The following is a 26,788-nucleotide window of genomic DNA, read 5'->3' as shown; positions in this document are numbered from 1 at the left end:
GCTGTTGGTTCCTCCATTTCCGCAAAGCCACCACCTGGATGATATACTCTTGCAAAGTGCTCGCTCAGTAATTCCACAACATCGACTGATTCAGTTACCTCCCTACCCTCAGCATTTTTTAAGATCATTCTACCATGAGCATTTTTCCTTTTATTTGCAACATATTGAAAAAACTGTTTGGGATTCTCTTTAGCCTGCATGGCCAATTTCCTTTCGTAATCTGCTTTTGCTTTTCTTACCACCCTTGTTACCATCCTGGCCTGAGCTTTATACTGTTCATGCACCTGATGGTCACCCTTCTCCTTAAATTCCCTCCACAATTGTTTCTTTTTTTGCAGCTCAAGCTTAATAGTGTTATTCATCCATTTAACCCCTACCTGATTTATTATTCGGACTCTTGGTATACAGTCAACCATTGCCTCCTGCAAACAGTTCTTAACCACCTCCCATGCACCATCAACATCCAGCCCTTGCAGTTTTACATGCCATGGCATTGAGCCAAGCACACACCTAAGCTTGTCATACTTACCAGCCCGGTAATTCCACATATACCCTGTCTTAATTGTAAATTCGACTCCTTTAGCCACCTCCCAAGTCATGACCTTATGGTCACTCTCACCAATTGGTGGCAACATGGTCATGTTCGTTACAGCTACATTCTCAGTTGCAATTACTAGGTCCAGCACTCTCTGCCCCCTGGTATTTTCCAATACATGTTGCCGTAGATAGTTGTCCCTTAATAACTGCATAAAATCCAATTCCTTCCTCCCATGTGCCCTCTCCTCTTTCCAGTCAATGTTACCATAATTGAAATCACCCATAATAATTACCCTCCTTCCATTCATTTCTTCTATTTGCTTATGCATACTATTCCCACCATCCACTCCATCACCCGGTCTATAGCAGCACCCAATTGTATATTTTGTTCTGCTAGATTGTATCTCACACCAAACAGCCTCAAATGTGCTTTTTTCCCCATCCTGCAGTTCAACTTCTATACTCCTTGGCTGAAGCTCATCAGCTATCATCAATAACACTCCTCCCCCCTTTTTATTCACCCTGTCACTCCTGAACACGCTATACCCATCACATTCAATCCCACTAGCTTTATCATCTTCTGTCAGCCATGTTTCACTAATACCGACAACCTGTGGCCTGGAAGTGCCAACCATGGCCAAAAACTCTTCCTTCTTGTTCCTAATACTCCTGGCATTAGTGTACATGAATCGCAGAAGCCCATTTGTCCCATCCCTACTTTGATTCCTTATACTAATTATCCCATTCTGATTTGTTGTCCGTCGTACTCGCCCGGGCGTAATATACTCATTCATACACTTAACTGCCCCCCCTAAAGTCTGCATATCTACTCCCCCCCTCTTAATAAATCTAGTTTCCCTGAGTCTGTACATCCACTTCCACATCATTCATCAACACTCTTTCAAGTCTCCGTGCACCAACTCCATTCAAATGTAACCCATCCATCTTATATAAGTCCTTTCGCCCATCGAACTCATTCCACACATCCACAAATTCCACACCACTCTCCATGCATAACCCACGCATAAAGTCATTGGCAATTATGGCCCTCCTTCTAAACACTTCGCTGTCATACCGCGGTAAGATACTCACCATCCTAACTCTCTCACTCTTCTCTTTTGCTACCTCAAACAACTCCCTCACATCCTCTATCATTTCCATTTTGTCCTCTTTCAAATCATTCGTTCCTGCCACTATTATCATCTCTTTCACCCTCTGTTTTTGCAGTCGAATAGATTCGCTGACGTCCTTTATGTTCGCACCCGGCTGGTACGACTTCGTTAAACTCTCAATTATTACGCCTCTTAATAGCGAATCCCCATACAGCACTCGCTCCTTCATTTTATTGACGTTTACGTACATTCTATTTTTTGCCGTCACAGACTTCCGCCGGTTATTTGTCGGTACGTTCAACACACATTTTTGCATACGCTCCAGTTGTCGTTTGGCTCTGTGTATCGCGCCATGTAAACGGGCAATTTCGCTACTCGCATTTAACTCACCATTTTCATTATCGATCAAATCATCCATTCCTTCGGTGTTTCTACCACATATGATGGGGTTATGATCAGAACTTAAGTTGTTGATCAGTATCTGATAGCTGTGCGCTATGTTTTTGAAATATAGATATATCTAGTACATCAGGACATCCGGTTGCTGTGTGGGTAATCCGGTAATGTGTGGGTTCAGTGGGTCCTATTACTGTTATATTTCTTGAAATGGTGTAAGAGTTGAGTATTCTTCCATTAATATTTGAGTTTCTGCTGTTTCAGACTGAATGTTTGGCATTAAAATCTCCGACTATAATCACTGCTCTGCCTATTTAGTATCACATCTAAGTCAGATTCAAGGAGTTTTTTATTTGGGGGATTGTAGGCTGCATATATCGTAATGCTGCTTGTGTTTTCCATATGTATTTCTATTCCTGTAGTTTCCATGTTTTCTGTTTGGGGTTCGGCAATTGAATTATGTTTTATGTTTCTTTTCACAAAGATGGCAGTGCCTCCACCTCTTGCAAAGCATCTCTCTGTACAGTAAGTGCTGTAGCCATTGATTCTGATTTTGTTACTTGGACGAAGATGTGCTTCATTTATGAGGATGATGTCTGCTTGGGTTTCTGCTGCAAACTCCTGCAGCTCCTGTAATTTGATAGATAAACCATTTGCATTCCATGAAACAATTTGTAACGATTTTGGTTTTCTTTTAGACTTATCCATTAAGAATTTCCATAAAGAGTGATTGTGTGTGCGTTAAGATGATATCCTTGGCTTCTTGAGTTGGGTTGGTTTGTTGGAGTTCAGCAAGCATTTCACCTAAGTGGCTTGTTATGTTCAGTAGGATAGTTTTGTTGGTTTGCTGTGACTGATTTGGTTTTGGGTCTTTTTGGAAGGTTGATCTTGTAACTTCAGCATATGATCTTCCATCCCTGGTGGAGACTATGGTTTGATGGTGGGACATGCATTCTTGAAGAGGTTTACTGGTTTTGAGTTGTAATTTTTGGTTTTGAGGAAATGCTATACAGCCCCTATAGTTTGCAGGGTGTAGTCCTCCGCAGTTTGCACACTTTGCTGGAAGTGTACGAGGTTTATGGCATTCATTTGATGCATGTTTGCCACCACATTTAACGCAACGAAATTCGGCCTTGCAGCATCGTTGGGCATTCCCAATCTTCTGGCATCTATGACACCGGGTTGTAGTTGATTTATGTTTCAATGCCTCAACTTTTATGACTAGATCACAGATGGTTTGGAGATTGTATATATGTTTTTGGTCTTTGCTTATTTCCACCAGAATTAGGGGATAGGGTGTTTTATCAGCTCTCTGCATTCAGCTGACTTTAATTGGGCTAAATCCCTTAAATTGGAGGTCTGCAGTGAGGTCTTCTATTTGTAATGTTTCAGTAACTCCCCTTAATACTGCTTTTAAATTTTTCTCACTGTTGAGTGCAAAAGTGTGGTATGGCAGGTTGTTGTTGTCTAGAAGTTTGGTTATTTTTCTGTAGTCTGATGACATTTTAGGCTGTGTGCATATTCCTTCTTCTGTGTTTGTGGCTTTCATGAAGGTGATATCCGCACTGAAGATTTCAGTGCAGATGCAACGGACGTTCAGTGCTCCTTGGCCCTTAGGATGACTGGGGGTACCCTTTCTTTTAGTTCATTATCTGGTTCTATCTCTGCTGTTTTGGGTGTATCTGCAGTAGAGGAGATTTTCCTTTTCTTTTTGACTGTTTGGGATTCTGTGCTGGTTTCCAAAAACTGCGGAGTATTATCTAGCGATGCAGTATCCTCTATATTCATGGAGTGTCTTAATTCTGGTTCAGTCAGCATACTTCCATCATTTAAATCATCCATCCTATCCTCTGTGACTGCTGTAGGGGGAATGTATCTAACAGCTTTACTTTCCCTGGCCAGTTGTCACTCAATAGTTTTCCTAATCTCAGAAATTCTCTGTAAACTTCTTTGAATATGCTTTCATTGAGGGGTTTTGACATGTCTGATAGGAGGTAATAACTCTGTTAGAATAAAGTTTGAGAAATGGGTCCTAGAGCCCAATGTAAATATCCCATAGATCAAATCGATCTACCAGCATAGGTAGCAAAATTTTGCACTTAAAAGTTTTCTGAACAAAATTACTTACCGAATCTTAACCAAAACTCAAGACATTATTCGTCAAACTAAACGATATTACATTCACTAGGCTTTATACGACTCAGCTAATCCTAATCTTAACTCCTAATCCACGATAGCTACCTGGAATCAAAACTAAAATCGTCTTATTGTAATCACAACACTAACAAGCGAGCCGCCATCTTTCACTCCGTTAATCAGTGTTATATTAACTATGAACATTACTGACATAACGGGTGAAGCAAAAGCTTTTCATATTCCCGGCTATCTTGAGAGAAGCTGTGATTTGAGAAAGTTTATGAGCTAATTGCTCGCCTTGAGTGGGCTATGAGATTAATCCTCAGTGTTGGGGTTTTGGATGGCTTTAGGTCTTTTGTGCTTAGAATAGTCCATTGCATCATAATCAGCAGCCAGTTGGATCAGTCTGTTAGGGTGCACAGTTGCTTTTGAGAATTTGATTGATGAAAGTATAAATATAGGGTACCTCCGTGTCCCAGTGCAGTTGGACAGTTTGGATGAACCATGGGGCGTCCAGGATCATTCTGAGACATTTGTTCTGGATGCATTGTAATTTGATAATATTCGAGTTTGAAGTATGACTCCAGGCCGGTGAAGCATAGATGAGTATTGGACGAACCATCAGTTTGTATATGAGAAGTTTGATTCTGGTGCTCAGCTTACTGTTTCTGTTTATTAGCAGGTAGAGCTGGGCTATTGCTTTTGATGTGTTGGCACAAAGATTGCTGATACGTGAACTGAAGGTCAGTTTTCTTTCTAGTATTACACCAAGATATTTGATCTCTGTTTTCCATGGAATTTTAGTGTTGAAAAGGAGAATATCTTCTTTAGGAAGCAGTAATCTTCTTGAAAATAGGACGACTAACGACTACGCTTTTCAGGGAATTCACTAGGAGTCACCATTTGGTGAAATATTGTTCAATTTGCAGTAGGTTTTCTTGCAGTTTCTTGATGGCTAGGTGAGGCTTTAAAGATCTGGCCAATATTGCTGTGTCATCAGTGTAAAGAACTTTAATTGAAGATAATGGGTTGTGTGGTATATCCTACAAGTATAAGGAGAATAGGATTGGTGCTAGTAAGGACCCTTGTGGAACTCCAGCCAAGATGTGTTTTTGTGTCGAGACTACTCCACACAGCCTTACTTGCATGTACCTATCTTAGAGGTATGCCTTTATAAGTTGAATGATTCCGATTGGTACACCAGATGATATTAGTTTGTATAGCAAACCATAATGCCAAACCTTGTCAAATGCACTGGCTAAGTCAAGGAAAACAGCCCCAGTGCATTGACGCCAGTTAAAACCTGTGATGATGTGTTCTACCAATCTGTGTATTTGCATGGTGCTATGCAATTGTCGGAAGCCAAACTGCTCCTCAGGCAGGATATTTAATTGGAGTACTGAATCTTGAAGCCTAGTAAGAATTACCTTCTCGGCAATTTTGCTGAGATTAGAGATGAGGCTGATTGGTCTGTAATTTTGAGGCAAACTGGGATCTTTTCCAGGTTTATGAATTGGTATTATGTATGCCAGTTTCCAGTAGGAAGAGAAATATTTGTAGTGAAGGATGGAATAATCAGTGTTAATCAGTGTTGAACTTGAACTTGAACTTAATTGGTTGATGGACTGAGTCCTTGACTCTTTATCCCTTCATCTGGATTTTAGATTGTGGGTGATGAGATTATTGTGGGTAATTTACCCGCTCATTGTGAGCATTGAGGCTGTATCAGCTTTCTCTTGCGATGGAGGATTTCGGTTTTTTATGTTTGAAACGATCTGAGGGCTTGTAGTCCGCTGCCTGTCGAACTAACTGATTTGGGTGATTATCCGTGATTGTGAAGAATTTCTCTGCAATGTTTGTCATGTAGGTCTTAATATCTGGAAGATTGGCTTCTTGATGTAACTGGATGTTTCTGATGAACCATGGGGCATTAAATGCCATTCTTAGGCATTTATTCTGTATTATCTGAAGTCTGTTGATGTTGCTTTTAGTCGTATGACCCCAGGTTGGAGAGGCATAAGTTAGTTGCGGTCTGATTACCGATTTGAAAAGTAAGATTTTGTTGCTTATGCTTAGGAAGCTGTTCCTGTTCAAAAGTGGATATAGCTGTGCTATAGTCTGACTTGCCTTAGTGGTAACACTATCCATATGTGACTTGAAGTTTAGACGTCTATCAAGATGAATTCCCAGATATTTGGTAGAATTGCGCCAAGGGATGATTTTACCAAACATTTGTATGCTAGTATTCGGTTCTGCCTTACGTCTGGTGAAAAGTACTGCAGAGCTTTTGTTTGGATTAATTGCGATACGCCACTTGGTGTACCAATCCTCCAATTCATTGACTGCTCGCTGCAGCTTGATTGTGGCCAGGTGTGGACGGAGGGATCTGGCTATAATGATTGTATCGTCGGCATACAGAGTGGTGATAGCTGGAGACAGTTTGGGGAGATCTGCCATGTATATGGAGAAGAGTAGGGGAGATAGTAGAGAGCCTTGAGGAACTCCGGCCGTGATTCTCCTCTCCGTGGATCTGATACCGTTGAGTTTTATTTTAAATTTTCTGTTGTGTAGATATGATTTGATAAGTAGCACTAGTGGCAATGGAATACCAACTTCGTGTAGTTTAAAAATTAGTCCATGATGCCATACTCTATCAAATGCCTGAGTGATGTCTAGAAAAACTGCGCCAGTGTGTTGGTGCCATTCATACCCTTGGGTTATATGTTCGATAACTCTGTAAATTTGTAGCGTTGTGGAGTGATATTTCCTAAAGCCAAATTGTTCATCTTGAATTATATGGTTGATATCTGTTGCCACTTGAAGCATTGTGAGAATAGCACGTTCGGCTATCTTACCTATGCATGAAAGAAGGCTGATTGGTCTGTAATTTACAGGAAACTGTGTATTTTTCCCAGGTTTGGGAATTAGGAAAACGTCGGTAATTTTCCATCATTGTGGGAAATAATTTAGCCGGAAGATGGCATTAATGATCGCTACTAGATGCATAACCCCTTTGCGAGGAAGTAACTTGAGTACCTTATTTGTTATTCCATCTGGACCTGGAGCCTTTTTGTTATTTAGTTTTCTTAAAATCTCATATACTTCTGTTGGTGATACGGATTTGTTATTGGATTGGAATGAGGCATTTTGAGTTATTTTACGCACTTGGGTGTGAATTTTACTTATGAAATTTATATCTGTATTGATATAATTGGGGCTGCATTGTTTTTCTAAACTGTCAGCAAATGCTTCAGCTTTTTCCTCGTCGTTGTAGACAACATTAGATTCACCTTGGATTGGAGGAAATGTAAAACGCTTTGAACGGAGTGATTTCATCATTTTCCATATTGATTGATCCTCTGTGTTTAATTGGAGAATTTTGTTATTCCAGAGTTGGTTACGGTGGTCCTTTAGGGCATATCGAACCTGGTTTGTTGCTCTATTGACTGCTTGTTTATCCGCTGGGTCCATTGTTCTCTGATATTGTCTTCTTAATCTGTTTTTCTCTTGGATAAGACGTTTTATATCCTGTGGAAGTTTATTTGATGGTGTACATTTGGTTATATTTGTTACCTGCGTTATAGCTGTCAGCAGTTGTTTTTCAAGAGTCTTCACTGCTTTTTCTACATCTTCAGCAGATGTTATATGCGGTATTAGACCAAGGTTTTCCTGGAAGGCTGAGGGAAGTTGTTTCCAATTTATAAATGCGGTGGTGTTTTCTGCTATATCTTGTATGGTGCCTAGTTGTAATATGATGGGGTTATGATCAGAACTTAAGTCGTTGATTGCTTGTATCTGATAGCTGTGTGCTATGTTTTTTAATATAGCTATATCTAGTACATCAGGACGACCGGTAGCTCCATAATGTGTGGGTTCAGTGGGTCCTATTACTGTTATATTTCTTGAAGTGGTGTAAGAGTTGAGTATTCTTCCATTAATATTTGAGTTTCTGCTATTCCAGACTGAGTGTTTGGCATTAAGATCTCCGGCTATAATCACTGCTCTGCCTGTATTTAGTATCACCTCTAAGTCAGATTCAAGGAGTTTTTTATTTGGGGGGTTGTAGGCTGCATATATCGTAATGCTGCTTGTATTTTCCATATGTATTTCTATTCCTGTAGTTTCCATGTGTTCTGTTTGGGGTTCTGCTATTGAATTATGTTTTATGTTACTTTTCACAAAGATGGCAGTGCCTCCACCTCTAGCAAAGCATCTGTCTGTTCGGTAAGTGCTATAACTATTGATTCTGATTTTGTCACTTGGACGAAGATGTGTTTCATTTATGAGGATGATGTCTGCTTGAGTTTCTGCTGCAAACTCCTGCAGCTCCTGTAATTTGATAAATAAACCATTTGCATTCCATGAAACAATTTGTAATGATTTCGGTTTTCTTTTAGATTTATCCATTAAGAATTTCCATAAAGAGTGATTGTGTATGCCTTAAGATGATATCTTTGGCTTCTTGAGTTGGGTTGGTTTGTTGGAGTTCAGCAAGCATTTCACCTAAGTGGCTTGTTATGTTCAGTAGGATAGGTTTGTTGGTTTGCTGTGACTGCTTTGGTTTTGGGTCTTTTTGGAAGGTCGATCTTGTAACTTCAGCATACGATCTTCCATCCGTTGTGGAGACTATGGTTTGATGGGAAGACGCTTGTTCTTGAAGAGGTTTACTGGTTTTGAGTTGTAATTTTTGGTTTTGAGGAAATGCTATACAGCCCCTATAGTTTGCAGGGTGTAGTCCTCCGCAGTTTGCACACTTTGCTGGAAGTGTACGAGGTTTATGGCATTCATTTCATGCATGTTTGCCACCACATTTAACGCAACGAAATTCGGCCTTGCAGCATCGTTGGGCATTCCCAATCTTCTGGCATCTATGGCACTGGGTTGTAGTTGATTTATGTTTCAATGCCTCAACTTTTATGACTAGATCACAGATGGTTTGGAGATTGTATATATGATTTTGGTCTTTGCTTATTTCCACTAGAATTAGGGGATAAGGTGTTTTATCAGCTCTCCGCATTCGGCTGACTTTAATTGGGCTAAATCCCTTAAGTTGGAGGTCTGCAGTGAGGTCTTCTATTTGTAATGTTTCAGTTACTCCCCTTAACACTACTTTTAAATTTTTTTCACTGTTGAGTGCAAAAGTGTGATATGGCAAGTTGTTGTTGTCTAGAAGTTTGGTCATTTTTCTGTAATCTGATGATGTTTTAGGTTGTATGCGAATCCCTTCTTCTGTGTTTGTGGCTTTAATGAAGGTGATATCTGAAGATTTCAGTGTGGATGCAACGGACGTCCAGTGCTCCTTGGCCCTTAGGACGACTGGGGGTACCCTTTCTTTAATTACATTATCTGGTTCTATCTCCACTGTTTTGGGTGTATCTGCAGTAGAGGAGATTTTCCTTTTCTTTTTGACTGTTTGAAATTCTGTGTTGGTTTCCACAATCTGCGGATTATTATCCTGAAATGCAGCATTCTCTGTATTCGTGAAGTGACTTGATTCTGGTTCAGTCAACATACTTCCTTCATTAGAATCATCCATCCTATCTTCTGTGACTGCTGTAGGAGGGAATGTATCTAAGAGCTTTACTTTCCCTGGCCAGTTGTCGCTCAAAAGTTTTCCTAATCTTAGGAATTCTTTGTAAACTTCCTCAAATATGCCTTCATTGAGAGGTTTTGTCATGATTAACAGAAGGCAACAAATCTATTAAAATAAAGTTTGAGAAGTGGGACCTAGAGCCCAATGTAAATATCCCGTAGATCAAGTCGATCTACCAGCAAAGGTAGTAAATGTTTCACAGAATGAACACTTACCTCTATATATAAATATCCCGTAGATCAAATCGATCTACCAGCATCAGTAGCAAATATTTTACAAAATAAACTTTTCTTCAGAAAATCATAACGACTATTTAAATCACTGATCACATATATAAACACTTGGCAACCGCCATTACGCCACCAGATCTACGCGCCAAAAAAAACTGTTAATCAGTGTTGAAGTAATGCAGAAATCATATATTTCCCATATACAAGTAGTCAAAAGGTGTTACACTTTATTACTAAAATACTCTGGATTAGAGCTAGTTGTTGAACATTTTTTTCACTTGGTTATACTATAAATTAAAGATGCCAAGAAATTATATTCTTGGCTGCATACTTTATCCAAGTGTAAGCAAACAAAGATTGTGCATGAAGTAACTTCATGACTAAGCTACTTGTATATAGAGGCTAATGACTTCACATAAATTGCCTTAGTTCAACTACTTCCCTATTTCTTTTCTCTCATTTTCATACAATCTTTAACTTCCATTTTCACTCATAGTTTAAAAACAATAAGCAGCATGGCATTCCAACTGAATGGTGCATACATGAGAGAATAAATTCTCTGTTCTTCTGGTTTGGACCTATGAATCATGTGTAAAGATGTCTGGAATTATGGGCATGCGAAAATGGCTATAAGTTTAATGTTAATAAATGTAAGGTCATGCACTCTGTTCTGAGTAGATATCCAATGTTGTATTATATTGGCAGGATTATGCTTGAAGAAACTGATCAGGCTAGGGATCTTGGAGTTTTATTAGACAGGAAGTTGAGGTTCATGGGTAATGTAGCAACGATTGTAAATACAATTCAGAGAATAATTGCAACGCTGAAACGAACCTTGACATATGAAGATAAGGAAGTCGTTTTGCCTCTTTACAACGCCTTGATAAGACCTTACTTGGACTGTTGCACACAAGTTTGGTGTCTCCTGATTTCTATGGTGATTCTGATACTACAAAGGAGAGAGAGTGTCAAAATGATATCAGGATTGTGGAATACTGATTATGAAGGCAGATTGAAAATTTGTAGGCTGCAAACAGGAGAATGATATGATTGAGATTTACAAATTTCTGAAAGGGTCATACAGGAGTTCAGTTGATCAAATTTTTCATTTTATGGAGGGTGGGAAAAGAATGAGAGGGCATCCTTGAAAGCTGAGAATGAATGCTGCGAGGAAGGAAGTGAGGGTAAGATTTTTCTTTCATAGAGTGGTACATGATTGGAATGGATTGTCATTGGATGTTGTGTGTGCACATTGTGAATGAATTCAAGAATAGGTATGACAGCTGGTGCAAATAGCATGGCCTCCCTCGGTGAGTTCCTGACTCCCTGGTCTCTCTAAATAATAATAATAATAATAATAACATAAGATATTGTGTACTATAGATCACTATACAGAAACAATGTGACATCTTTTTTTTTTCTTTCCACCACATTCATTGAAGAAGGTGGTATTAATCAAATGATTAGCAAGAAACACTACCTGATTTATTGCTATATCAATAAATGTGATTTATTAGATAAGGAACCATTCATTTTTTATTTAATTTTTTTAATTATAATAATTGTTACAATTCTTTTTTCAGAGGGTAGTGGAGCCAGAATTCTTCAGAAAGTGTCTGTTCCAATTTTAAATCATGACACTTGTGTCAAAGCCTATGAAGAAATCCATAATGTTACTAGTGGAATGATATGTGCTGGCTATGATGAAGGAGGGAAAAGTGTTTGTCAGGTAGAAGCATTTCTATTTAATTGGGATTACACTGTACAATTAAATATGCTCTAGACAAAAGGTGATTTTAGCATAATAGTATATAGAGAATAATAAAATGAAGGCTTAAGAAAGTACCTTATGTTCAGTAGAAGTTAACAACACTGAGTCAGTTCAAGATCAGTACTCTTCAGGACATGCAGAGTTCAAGGATTGTCAGCGCATCATGTAGCACACTATATGTTGCTGTTACTGTTTAGTGAGATAGCTTCATTCACCTATTCACATGCTTTCACTACCATGAAGAGTGAGATCAGCAGACATACATGTGATACTCTGAGCACCATTATTTGATTTTCTTTCTCATTTACAATAGTATTTGTTGTCTCTTCGCCAGTGTTGTTACTTTTATGCATTGTCAATGTATTTACCATCCCACTGGTATGGAGGAAGTCTAGTAACCATGCAGATGATTGGTACCTCTGTTTAGCAAAATTTCCTGCAATATTGAAATGTGTAATAAAATATATCCATTATGTCAAAGATACCAAGCAATTTTATAAGCTAGGTTTTTAATCCTTTTTCCCAAGTAAGCAAACAGACAAGTAAGTCAAGTTTGCAGCTGCACATAGTGCAACACTGGGCAACTTGTTGTACAGGTGGAGTAAGCTCTGATCACTTTCTTTAGAATTTTCTCCTAATGCAAAGCACATTTCCTTGCAGAGATGTATCTTACTCTCATCCTGATATTTTTATTTAATGAGGTCAAAGCACCTTATGGCAACTTGTTTAGGTAAAATATTTATAAGCTCTATATTACTTCACCCTTGGCATTTTTTTAGGTCTGGCTCCCACTGATGAGACCTCAATAAAGGTCGAAACCGGTATGGGTAGTGACCATTACCTTAATGCATAGCATCATACATCTCTGCAAGGAAATGTGCTTTGCATTAGGGGAAAATTCTAAGGAAAGTGATCAGAGCTTACTCCACCTTTACGACGAGTTGACTAGTGTTGCACTACATGCAGCCACAAACTTGACTTACTTGTCTGTTTGCTTACTTGGGAAAAAGGATTAAAAACCTAGCTTATAAAATTGCTTAGTATCTTTAACATATATCCAAAGTACTTCATAACAATACAATTTCCAGTTCCTCATGCTCATATATGAACTATGGATGAAGATAATAACCTGAAAGTGCAGGTTATATTCTCATGAACCGGATGTAGATTTTCAACCACTGGTTTATTGTAAGTAGGATCAGATCATTTGATAACCAAAGCACTGCTGAATGATCTTGTGAGAGACTGAAGGAAAATGGATTAAACCTAATATCAAAATTTGAAATGTTAATCTCAAATTGTGATATTTTGATATAATCTCAGCTCTTTATACTGGATTTATTTATCTGCATAAATGCAGATAAATAAATCCAGTATAAAGTATATAGGATTCTTTAATTAAATTGTATAACTGCTCAATTTGACAAAGAAACAAAATTGGAATAAAAATCAATGACCAAAAGACAAAAACTATGAAAATAGGTAGGAACATTGAAAACATCAACTGCATTCAGCATGATGAATGTATAGAAAGTGAAATATTTTATGTATTTAGTACAATTTTTAGTGAAAATGCCAAATTAAATGTGGAAATAGAGACAACAGAATAAGCAAAAATAGAATTTACTCTAAACAACACTAAACTAGGTGTATACAAGACAATGTTAAATCAATTTTTTTTATGGATATGACAGCTGTGTGTAATGTGATCTGACAGCTATCACACAGATACAACCATTCTGAGAAAAATTGGAGAGAGTGAATAAATATCATCAATAGCAGAATCATATTAAAAATGAACACACTAGGAAAGAACTTGACATTGCTACTTTGTCAGGAATGAGTGAGTAGAGTTAATCTCTGGGTGGCAGTGCTTTTTTTTGGGGGGGGGGGTATATGACGACACACTATACTCGCAACTTTATTTACTGTGACACGTGACATATGGATGCAGTATCATTTTAATTTTCACCTTTACCTGCTGCACAACAGCATTTACTGATTGATTAAAAAAGCACTGTCTGGTGATGTTGTCAATTAAACAGAATGGGAAAGGAAAAGTTAGCAGAAGAGTTATTTGATATTAGGATAGCAGGAAAAGACTCAGAGGAGGACCAAGATCTAGGTGGATTTATTATTATTATTATTAACATCTGACCTCCATGGAGTCAGAGACTCATCGTGTGCATATTGCATGCAATGTTCATCCAACTGTTCCTTAAAATGATTCAATGTGTCTACATTCACAACACACTCAGGCAATGCATTCAACTCATCAACAACTCTTCATATAAATAATCTGTTCTTCACTCCTCTGCTCACACCCTCTTTATACAGTTTCCAGTAATGGCCTTTGATTTATCCCTTTCTCACGTTCTATGAAAAAAAATCTCTTCCATGTCATCCTGACAACAACTCCTGACTAGCTTATATATCTCAATCATATCTCCTCCCTCTTCCTCTTATTCACGAGGCTTTGCAGTTTACATTCTCTCACTCTGTCCTTGTACTCTACGTTCCACAAGACCACTGACAACCTCTGTGAATCTTCTCTGGACCCTTTCAAACATATCCTCATCGCCATGAAAACCGTGACCAGATCTCTGCACAATAATCCATATGAGGCCTGATCAATGCCTCATATGGGATGAGCAGGTGATTAAGGAATAGATTGCATGGGCAGGTAAGTGAACTTTCAGTTCACTTACCTGCCCATTCATGCAATCCATTGAAGTTCCCCTGCACAGCCATAACATCTGCTTGACTCTGCATTGCTCTCCCATTTTGCATAATCTGTAAACAGCCATATCACTAGTTAAACCTATCCCAATATTATTAATATACAAATTGAACAACAATGGTCCCAAAACTGACCCCTGCGATACACCACTAGTGATCTTCCTCTTACAGACTACTGCACTCCCATATACAACTTTCTGCCACCTATCTGACAGCCATACACTGATCCAACTCAGAAGTCTGTTATCCAATCCTGTCTGTTTCAGTTTATTTAATAGTTTGTTGTGTGGGAGCCTATCAAAAGCTTTTGCAAAATCCAAGTACACCACCATATATGCATCTCCCCTGTCCAAGATTTTTGTCACTTTGTTATAGTACAAAAAGTAAGTTAGTAAAACATGATCTCCCCTTAACAAACCCATGCTGAGAACCACAAAGAATACTGTTGTCTTCAACCCAATTCTGTATCCTACTTCTCACCAATCTCTCTAGTACCTTCACCACAACTCAAGATATACAAACTACCTATAATTTGAAGCCACAGCCTTATCACCACCTTTATGCAGTGGAACAATTTCACCTTCTTTCCACTCCCTTGGAACCTGTGCTGTTGTAAGACTCTTAATAAATAAACATGCCAATGTGCTACTGCCAATTCCCTGGAACATTCCCTTAAGATGTGTGGTGATATGTCATCAAATCCTATTGTCTTATTGACATCAAGGTTATTTATTTCCTCAAATACCTCCTGCTTACTCACAATTAAGCCATCCTCTCCTATGTCCTCTACACTTAAGTTGCTCATGATTTAACCCTGATCAGGATGACACACCCTTATAAAATGATCACTGAATATCTCAACAATGTCTTCTGCAGCAGTTACCATTCTATCATTTTCATCCATTAAAATCATCATTCTTCCTTCTATTTGTCACATATCTAAAAAACCTCTCTAGGGTTTTCTTTGCCTGATTTGCCAATTTCTGCTCATACTGCACTTTTGTGTTCCTTACTAATTGAGCCACTCTCCTGACTTGTTCTTTATACTCTTCATGAACTGATTATCATCATTATTCATCTTGTGCTGCCTTCAAAGTACCTTCTTTTTCCAGATTTCATGCTTAAGCCCCCTCATTCATCTATTTTACACCTACTTTATTCAGACTTCCTTCGGAATACATTCACTTCCTTGTCTGTGTTTAAGACAAAGAAGTGTCTTTATTTCCATTGATGTTTATTGTGGTGATGAATGGTAGCCTAGATAATACAGTTAACCAGAAGGATGAATGCTGTGTGCCCTGATGATGTGATGTGGACACAGTCAGATGAAGAGCTGTAGAAGAAATTGAGCAAATGGAACAGTATGAGGCAGAAATATGAGTTACATATTAATAATATTAATAACAAGAAGAGAAAGAATAGTTATAAATGGTTTTATACAGAAAAATTTATAAGTTAATGGTTTGAAGATTAGTGAAAATTTAAATATTTTAGAAATGTACTTTCTAATTATGGAAGTTTAGATTTTTTAAAATATTTTTATATGTTGCTGTAGGCCTATATCAAATAAGTGTCACGTGTAAGTTCATTTCAAGAGCAAGGAATCTGTTGATATCGTCCTTAAATTGCTGGAGGATGTAGTCCTTGGAAAATAGATCACAGAGAAGATTGTTCCACAAAACTGAGGTAGATGAAAAGGATTGTGAGTAACAGGTTCAGTGAATCTGCATTTCAGCTGTACAGAGGTACAATAACTTGTTTTTCTCTGCTCGTCAAGGTATTTTTCAACAACCAAGTGAGTTGATGAGCTGATTTAGCTACTTTCGCAATGTGCCCCCTAAACTTCATCTCCCTATCCACCAACACTCCCAAGTCCCTGGCCTCATCAATCTCTTGGAGTACAGTTCCACCAATGTGGTATACTGCTGCTAATCTTTTCACTCCGAAATGCATAACCTTACATTTTGTCACATTAAATTGACATCCATTCTCCATATATATAAGGAAAAGAGTGAGTGAAATAACAGAGTCCTAAGGAACACTTGCATTAACAGTAAAATCTGAAAACAGAATGTCTTCCAAAATTACACATAGTGAATGCCCCGAAAGTAAACTGACAATCCAATTACAGATTGTAATTTTCTGAGAAGTCCTCGATGCGAGACCCTATCAGATGTCTTGGAAATATCAAGTGCAACAGCACAGGTTTCTCCAAAAACTTTCCCATGGCATGTGTCATCACAACATATAGGTTTGTGATGCAGACCAGATCTGCTCTGGATCTTGATTTGTGAATCTATATTGTTCATTGATTGAATCTTCACATGCTGAAGAAGTGACTACTGATGACCTTCTGAGATTCTGAGATGACCATACTGAGATGAGAGTAATATGTTGATAGTTGGATGATAGATGCTTATTACCCCCCCCCCTTTTTTTTTTGAAATTGGCTGTGTAGGCTTACTTCCACACAGTAGAGTGGATGTAGTTGAATATAATATAGTGTATAGTTTATAAAAAACAGATGTTAGTTCAGGAGCATATCTCTTGAGCACAATCGGTTGGATTCCATCAGGACCAGAAGCCTTTTTTTGTGTCTAGGCTGTTCAATATTATTCTGATGCCTTTCTGACAGAAGGCTACAGGAGGCATGCAATGCAATGTTTCAGATAAAGGAGGTGATTTGCCTTCATCATCATCATCATCATCATCTGTGTAGCAGATCGATGAGAAGAATGATGCCAGAAGGTCAGCCTTGTCTTTAGGTAATATTACATTACAATGCTACTATTTGGAAGAGAAAAGGTAGAAGCAGATGGACAGAACTTACACCCATTAGTTTCTGTGAGGGACCAGAAGACCCTACTGCCATTGTCACATGCTGAAGAAGTGACTGTTGATGACCTTCTGAGACGACCATACTGAAATGAGAGTAATAGGTTGATATTATTATTATTATTATTATTCAGGCCTCCATGGAGTCAAAAGACTCATCGTGGGAGGTCCTTCCTAAGAACATAAAGTCTGTCAAGACTCATCGAGGGGAGGTTCCCCCCTAAGAAACACAAAGTCTATCATACCACTCCTTAAACTCATTGACCGTTCTTGCCCTCACCACTCTATCAGGCAATGCATTCCATGGCTCAACCACCCTCCATGCAAAGAAACCACTCCTCACCCTCTTGCTCACAGTTTCCTTTCGTAACTTCCAGGGATGGCCTCTTGTCATCACTCCTTCCCGCTGTTCAACCAAGTGAAAGAACTTCCCAGTGTCAACCCTGTAACCACCTCTCAACAGCTTAAAAGTCTCAATCATATCACCTCTCCTTCTTCTATCTGCCAAACTCTGCAGTCCACATTCCCTCAGCCGATTCTCATAACTATCCTTGTACAGTCCTGAGACCATCTTTGTCATCTGTCTTTGTATCTTTTCCACAGTTAATTTATCTCTTTCAAATCCTGGGGACCAAATCTGAGAATAATAATCCAAGTGTGGTCTGATCAGAGACTTATACAACGGAATGATAACCCTCTTATCTCTACAGGTCAGTGTCCTTTTCATAATTGCAGCAATCCTCTGTGTTACCTTCACCACCTTTGCAATATGTCCCCTAAACTTCGGGTTTCTATCAATCATCAACCCCAGATAGTTGGATGATAGATGCTTATTACCCCCCCCCTTTTTTTTTTGAAATTGGCTGTGTAGGCTTACTTTTACAGGTTGTGAATTTTCTGCATTTAGTCCTATTGAAGTCAGACAGCTTTTTTTCCCCAATGGTTTTGCTAGTGTGAGCTTCAGTGTAGACTGTGAATGCAGCTGGAGTTTTTGCCTCAAGCCACTTATGATAAGAACTTTTCTTTTCTTGGACCACTGGGGCACACTTTTTGGAAACCATGGCTTGAATATAGGGTGAGATTTTGAACAGAGTAAGGAACGAAAACCTCCATTCCAACATGGATAGTTTCTGTAACAAGATCACAATGAGTATCTGGATCTGAAGAACAAAAGCAGTAGTGACTATGGATAGGAGCAGTAAATATCATGGAGATCTTCTCACTTGATATTGTTGTTGCAATGCCAAACTACACAAGGTTGTGAATGGCTGAGGAGAAGGCATCCCACAAGAGATGAAACTTGGATGAGATTGTGTAAATTAACAAAAGGAGCAGCACCTTAACAGTGTGTGTGTGCTTGGAAGGAGAACCGATTAAGAAAAGATACAGAGTGTTGGGGGGGGGGTGGACAGGATCATGGGATTCTAGTTGAGAAATGAATGGTTTGTTTCAAATCAGCAAATATCTCTGCTTTTCTTCCAGTTTGATCAGTGGAATTTGAAAAAGTGAGCCTGTTAGAATTGCGGACATTAAAGTCACCAAGGAAGATTACTTGTGAATTTGGATTTTATACTGCTAGTGAATTTGAATCATATGAAATCTGGCAAGAGGATGCCTAATCTTGAATCATCTTCCCTTTTTTGGCATCCTCTGTCAAGAAATGTCATAACAGAAATGTCTGGCAAGAAAAGCATATCCTTGTGGTGGAAGGAATCATTCTGGACATTTAAGGAAGGTTGTAGTTGTGGCAAAATGTGGGCTTCAGTCAAAAACAGGAGATCAAGTTAGGATGTCTGCAGGTAATGGATGCACATCATATAGGCTGGTGTTTATATCATGTATGTTGGAGAAATGAATGTGGAAGAAATTTTTTTGGAAATTTTTTAAGGCAGATTTGCTATTTAAATTAACTGCAGTAATGCCACTTTTATTTAGATTTACTTTCATGCTAGTACCGCAAAGGGGGATGTGAAAAGGATCAGTGGAATGTACAGTAACTCTTTGGTATCTATCAGACAGCCAATTTCCAATCCACTTCATTAATTTGATATCTGACTCCATGTGTTGCAACTTAAATATCATCTTATCATATGGCACCCTATCAAATATCTTTGCAAAAAAAAAAAAAAGCAGTATATGTCTTTCCCTCATCAAACTCTTGTCACCTTATTATAAAAGGCAAGAAAATTACTAAAACAAGAGCACATGTTAACAAATCCATGCTGACTTTCACAATTAATATTATCCTCCTCCTCTGCTCAGTTTTGTATATGATCCCTTACTAATTTCTCCAAAATCTTAACAATCAAAGAAGAAATACAAACTTGTCTATAGTTTGATGCCTGCATTCTACCTCCAACCACCCTTGTGTAGTGGCACTATTTTATCCTCCTTTTACTCATTTGAGCACTTCTCAGTAGCTAGGCTTTCATTGAACAGCCAGGTTAATGGAGCTATCAGTTCCTTAACACATTCTCTCAAAACATATGGTGAAATCCCATCCAGTCCTACAACCTTACTGACCTCCAGAGTACTTAGTATTTGAAACACATTCTCCTCGTGGACCACTAAGCTGTCAGTCTTTCCCATTCCTCCAGGAATAACACCTTCTTTTCCAGGATGAAATGCTCCAATAAACTGATCATTAAACAGTACCACTATATCATCTGCACTAGTCATGTTAACTCCTTTTCCTTCTAATAGAGTTATTCATCCACAATAATTTTTCTTCATACTGGCCATTCCTTAGACTGCAGAGCTAATCTCTCCTCATATTCCATGATTTGTTTTCCTTATTATACCAGTCACTTTCATGGCCTGAGTCTTACATTCTTCATGCAACTACTCACCACCTCTCTCTTTATACTTTTTTCCAAACCACTTTTTCACGTGCAGTTCTGTAATTTTGTTCTGCACTGAGAATTCTACAAACTTGTTGTAATCTTGGTGCCTTGCTTCTGAATCCTCATAATAGCTTGTGGTGGACAAGGATCCGAAGTTCAGAGGTCACATTGCACAAGTTGTGAAGACGTCACATTAGATTATGGCAGTGATGCACAGGACTTTAACTTGTAGAAATAAAGAGGTTCGGGTTCTGTTGTATAAGACTTTAATCAGGCCTTGTATTGGACTATTATGCACAGATTTGGTTACCTGGTTTTTGTGGTGATGAAGAAATATTGGAAAGGGTCCAGAGAAGACTGACTAAGATTGTAATCGGTCTTTGGGATGTGGGTTATGAAGATTCTTCCCCTTCTTGTTTCTAACAATTCCCATTATTTTAGATATATTTACTTGGCTGTTTACCTCTAGCTTCTCATAGCTTCTCACTTGCATTCTGTGATTTGGAGAGACCAGTTAATGAGGCAAAATCTTTATGCATGTTCAGAATTGCTCAAGCCACCATTTTGCAGTTCCATGTAGTGTGAGCATTATTATTATTATGATTATGATTCAGGCCTCCATGGAGTCAAAAGACTCATTGTGGGAAGCCCATCCTAGAAAAACACAAAGTCTGTCATACCACTCCTTGAACTCATTGACCGTTAGTGCTCTCACCACTCTATCAGATAATGCATTCCATTCCATTCCATTCCACGGTTCAACCACTCTCCATGCAAAGAAACTACTTCTCATCCTCTTGCTCACAGCTTTCTTTTGTAATCATAATCGTATACAATAACTTGTATAGGTAAATATGATCTCTCCATTGCTTTTGCCTTAATATCACCATGTCCGGGGTCTGCCTCCCACTGACGAGACCTCAATAAAGGTTGAAATCGGTCTGGGTAGTGGCCCTTCCCTTAATGCATAGCATTATACATGTCTGCAAGGAGATATGCTTTGCATTGTGGGAGATGCTGAGACAAGGAGTGATGAGAGCTTGGTCCACCTTTGCTATGAGTTGCCAGTGGGTTGTACCACCTTACCTTAGTACCACATGGATAAAGGATTAAACTAAATTTATTACAGATGGAGGATAGTGAATATATTTCCCTTATATGACAATGCAGATTGAGTGTCAGCAGAGCTGTTGAGATGAAGAGCAGCAATAATGAATGACATGATAGCAAGAATGTGTTGAAAGAGGTATCTGGAATGTGTGGCTGTCTGGAGTGCATTTGTTGATAGAAGTGTGTTGTATGTGAGAGATGGACTGCATCTGAACATGGAAGGACACAAGCATCCGGACAGATTGTTGTTCTTTGGATAAGTCAGTGTTAGGGCAGGGAAATTACAGTTGCCAGGGTGGATGGATGGCAGGGATGGCATCTTCTGGGAATTGTCACTTAGGAGATGGGAGAATGTGTGATATATTGTATAGTCAAATGGAGTCAGAGGGTAATGATAATAATAAGTATGGTACAGCATATCCAAAGATTGTTGGAATTAGTAAAGTGCAGATGACAGAAGAGGATGTTCTGAATATTTCATCAGCATAGGAAGGGTAAACAGTGGTGTTACTTATGATGAGTTGTGTTCTCTCGGAGTGCAGCATATGGAGGAAAATGGTACAAATGGTTTTGGGAGTGTATGGTGTGAGGTGGAGGTGGACAGGATAGTAGGATGTTGCTGTATCCCAGGGATGATAATACAAAGGGAAAAAGCAAGAGATATGTTTAGGCAATGAAGTTTGGCAAGTACAAAATTAGTAGTCATTAGGGAGATTTTATTATTAACACCAGAAGATCTCCATGGAGACAAAAGACTCATCATAAGTAGTACACACTGTTGCACACAAATTCCATCAAACCATGCTTTAAACTCATTCAGTGTATCTGCATTCATAACAATGTCAGGTAATGCATTTCACTCACCAACTACTCTCCATGCAAAGAAAATCTCCATGGAGGCAAAAGACTCATCATAAGTAGTACACACTGTCACACACAAATCCCATCAAACCATGCTTTAAACTCATTCAGTGTATCTGCATTCATAATAATGTCAGGTAATGCATTTCACTCACCAACTACTCTGCATGCAAAGAACCTATTCCTTATGTCCCTGCTCACACATTCCTTATACAACTTCTAGGAATATTCCCTTGTTCTACCTCCTTCCTCCATTCTATGAAAAATTTCTTCCATATTAACCCAGTAACAACCCTTTACCTACTTAAATGTCTTAATCATATTCCCTCTCTCCCTCCTATTTACTAGGGTTTGCAAACTGCATTCCCTCATTCTGTCTTCATATCCCACATCTCAAAGACCAATTACTACCAGCCTTCTCTGGATCTTTTCCAATATATCTTCATCACTGTGAAAAACAGGGGACCAAATCTGGCACAATAATCCATATGAGGCCTGATCAAGACCCTATACAATGGAACCAGAACCGCTTTATTTCTACATGTTAAGGTCCTCTACATGATTGCTATAATCTGATGTGTTGACTTTACAACTTATGCAATGTGACCTCTGAACTTCAGATCCTTAACCAACACCACTCCAATTCTCTTGCCTCCTTAACTTCCTCCAAAATTTCCCCACCAAGTGTATACTTTGCATTCCATTCTTGCCTACCAAATTTCAGTACCTTACACTTTGCAACATTGAAATGACAGTTCCATACTATTGCCCACTCATACAATCTATTCAAATTTTCCTACTATTGCCCACTCATACAATCTATTCAAATTTTCCTACTATTGCCCACTCATACAATCTATACAGTTCCATACTATTGCCCACTCATACAATCTATTCAAATAAAGCCACAACATCTGCCTGATTCCCTGTCACTATGTCCTGTTTTATTATTATTATTATTCGTGACACCTCCAAGGAGTCCAAAGACTCATCGTGGGAGGACACCTACTATTATACAACTGTCTCAACCACTACACCAAACCTCTACTACCAATCATCTCCATCAACGCTGTCCGCCACCCATCCCCACCACAACCAGTATTTTTTTTGTCTGTAAATTGCGTGTATTCTCAAGGGCCTATTTGTCTGTATGCAGGATGAAAAACCCGAGTTTCCAGGAGAAAAAACCCTGCTACCTCCGTATGAGATTGGCTAACTTACCTTCGATTAAAAATCGTCCACATAAAGATTCCTCCTGTCATGACGAGAATCGAACTTAGGCCTATTCCAATCGAAGGGCACAATGTACTGTCGTTCTTCCAATTATGCTACGGAGGTGCTTACATTTTGCATCATCTGCAAACAGTTGTATATCACAAGCTAAACCTACCCCCATATTATTAATATACAAATCAAATAACAATGATTCCAAACCCAACCCATGGGATACACCAGTAGTGACTTTCCTCTTTTGGGATGTTGCATCCCCATACACAATTTGATGATAACTATCTGAAAGCCAGTTACTTATCCAATGCAGAGTGAGAGGAAATCTATCATTCAATTCCCATCTCTTCCTATTTAGTTACCAACTTGTGATGTGGTAATCAACCAAAAGTCGTTTTGCACAATCTAAGTATCCTATTCCCTCAGTCATATGGCTGGTGGGGTACCTATATGCTACCCTCATAATAGGAAAATGATTATGAGCAAGGTGGTTTTCCATTGCCTTCCTTACTATAGTATATTTTATGACTGTAGCCGTGTGTGTTCATGGGATTGGTTTGCCTGTTTTGAGGGACAAAAAACCCGAATTACCATGGGGGGGAACCCTCCACCTCCATATGAGAACAGTTAACTCACCTTTAGTTGAAAGAGATACCAGATAAAGGTTCCTCATGTCATAGATGGGAATCAAACCCAGGTCTTTCCGACCAAAGGGCTTTATCTATACTGACTGAGCTATGGAGGCTCCAATCTAAGTGTACCACTGTATGTTTATCTCCCTTGTCCAGTATATTCATCACTTTATTATAGTACATAAGCAAGATGATAAAACATGACCTCCCTTTAAGAAACCAATGCTGACAAGCACAAAGAATACCACTGTTATCAGTTCCCTTTTGTATTCCTACCTCTCACCAACCTCTTTAATACCTTAACTGCAACTCCAGATATACAGATTGGCCTATAATTTGTAGATTTGGCCTTATGTGAAGTGGAATGGTTTAACCTTCCTTCTACTCCTTTTGGTCTTGTGCTGTTGCAAGACTTGTTAAACAGGTAGGCCAATGCCGATACTAACTTCCTGGAACATTCCCTTAAGACATGGTGATAACGTTAATGGTAAAAATTTTAACAATAGCAGTATAAGTTGGAAGAAGAAATCATATGTAGTAAGTAAGGGAATGGACTTTCTGAAATTCAGCCTCCCTTTCCTAGACACACTAGTCATTCGCCAACCTGATGGAACCTTGTCTTTCTCAGTTTATAGAAAATCTACCCATACAGGCAGGTACATTCACCAACAATTCCCCCCCCCAACAATATGGAGTTATTAAGACACTATACAACAGGGCTAAACTAATCTGTTCAAATGACAATGCCCTAACCACTGAACTAAATCACATCCTAAACACTTTCTCAGCCAATGGCTACAAACCCCAAAAATCCAAAAAATACTAAAACCAGTAAACCACAACCCCCCTTCCCCCCCTTCACAATAAAGATTACTCTAAATCCATCACCATTTCCTACATCCGGGGGTACCTCAAAAAAAATTACCAAAATCCTAAAAAACATGACTTGACCTCTTGTTACAGACCATATAGAAAATTGGCAGCCCTTATATGCTCCACTAAAGACCAACCACTTCCCCTAGACCTACCTGGTGTATACCAGGTCCCTTGCAGTTCCTGTTTGATTTCATTAGTTCTCCAATTTACACCAAAGCATGTTATCTTGATCACTTGAAGTATGTAACTTATCATTGCTGCTTATAAATATTTTTTCATTAGTTCTCATGTGCTGGTGATATCTCCCTTACAAATCTTCCATCCATGGAACTGCCCATAGCTGATTCCTAAGATTATAATCACCTGCCTTTTATAATTCACATAAATTATAAAAGGCAAGTTTCCTTGCTTCGACCTCATTTGCTGTTTCTAGTGCTGCATGCATGTGTCTTAATCTTATGTTCCCATAAAGATGGCAATGTGACGTTGCCGAAATATAGGAAGTATATATTAAAGTTTATTTTAATTTATATTCCAGTATACGTTGTGAATTCCTTAAATTATTTAGTAATTAATAGAGTAGAGGTAACATGAATAAGAGTTTTGGATTTGGTCCTCACATCAAAAGATCTGATTCTAACTGAGATATCATCATTGCAATTGGTGGGAGACATTTGCCATGTAGTTTTGATTTGACAGATGAATAGACTCACCAAAGTATCAAGAAGAAAAGAACTTATGTGAATTATAAAAGGCAGGTGATTATAATCTTAGAAATCAGCTATGGGCAGTTCCATGGATGGAAGAATTGTAAGGGAGATATCACCAGCACATGAGAACCAATGAAAAAATATTTATAAGCAGCAATACATGCTTTGGTGATAACATGCTTTGGTGTAAATTGGAGAACTAATGAAATCAAACAGGAACTGCAGATGAAAAAGAGATTATGGAAAAAGTATAAAGAGAGAGGTAGGGAACTGGTGCATGGGAAGAAATGATATCGTTAGATGAAAATGAGTGACTAATGATATAGTGAAGTTTTTTTAATGATAACTTTATTTGGGGTATTTTTTCCAGGGAAAAAAATAGGCTTTATTGCTAGAGTGATGGAGAGGGTTCAAGGCTTAGAACTGCATCAGGAGAATGTGTTTCAAATATTAAGCACGCTGGATATTAATAAGACAGGGGAACTGAATGGGATTTTGCCATGTGTTTTAAGAGAATATTCTGTGGAACTTGCATTATCATTGACCTGGATTTTCAATGCAAGCCTGACTACAAGATGTCCCAAGGGAGATTGGATTGATAGTGCCATTGCATGAGATTACTAGTAGAATGGGAGCATCAAACTATAGACCATTTATTCTGTAATTGTTCAGATTTTGGAGAAATTTGTGATATTTCATATACAACATTGGGCGAACAAAAGTAATGTTATCTGTGATGATTATTATAGATTTGTTAAGGAGTAAAGTACAGTCATTTCTCGACTTCACGTTGGGGATTCCTTTCCATCCAGCAGGACCTAAGTTGATACATTAAATCAACAGAGTTATAGGGGTTAGGGACTTACTGTAATAAGTATACTGTCATTTTAATTTTTTTAAGCCTTATTATAAAACAGTACTGTGCGTTACTGCCACTATAAAACAGGAGAATAATGATCCAAATCTTCCTCCATAATCACATCTTCTTTACCTTCCCTATGCGAAGGGCCAGGCTGCGGCTCTTTTGGTGTAACAAGTTTAGTTTAATCCTTTATCCAAGTGTGAGCAAACAAAGTTTGCGCCTGAAAGTATCTTCAGGACTGAGGTAAGGTAGTGCAACACCAGGAAACTCATTGCAAAGGTGGAGAAATATCTCATCACTCCTATCTCAGTATCTCCC

General features: G+C 38.6%; 1 protein-coding gene across 1 annotated transcript in view; it reads left to right on the top strand.

Annotated features, from left to right (window-relative positions):
- The window catches only part of LOC150106502 (trypsin-1-like), a 92,286-nt gene that overhangs the window by 61,446 nt on the left and 4,052 nt on the right, over nucleotides 1–26,788 (top strand). The window contains exon 4 of the mRNA XM_090392501.1: nucleotides 11,588–11,733. Within this exon, the coding sequence (XP_090248627.1) occupies nucleotides 11,588–11,733 (146 nt within the window). The remainder of the gene's footprint in view (nucleotides 1–11,587; nucleotides 11,734–26,788) is intronic.

This window comes from Typopeltis vanoorti, chromosome 5, assembly GCF_054136105.1.
Source record: "Typopeltis vanoorti isolate ZY-2024b chromosome 5, IOZ_Tvanoo_1.0, whole genome shotgun sequence".
NCBI classification, from domain to species: domain Eukaryota; kingdom Metazoa; phylum Arthropoda; class Arachnida; order Uropygi; family Thelyphonidae; genus Typopeltis; species Typopeltis vanoorti.
The sequence above is the reverse complement of the archived record's forward strand: the minus strand, read 5'-3'. Positions and strand labels throughout refer to the sequence as shown.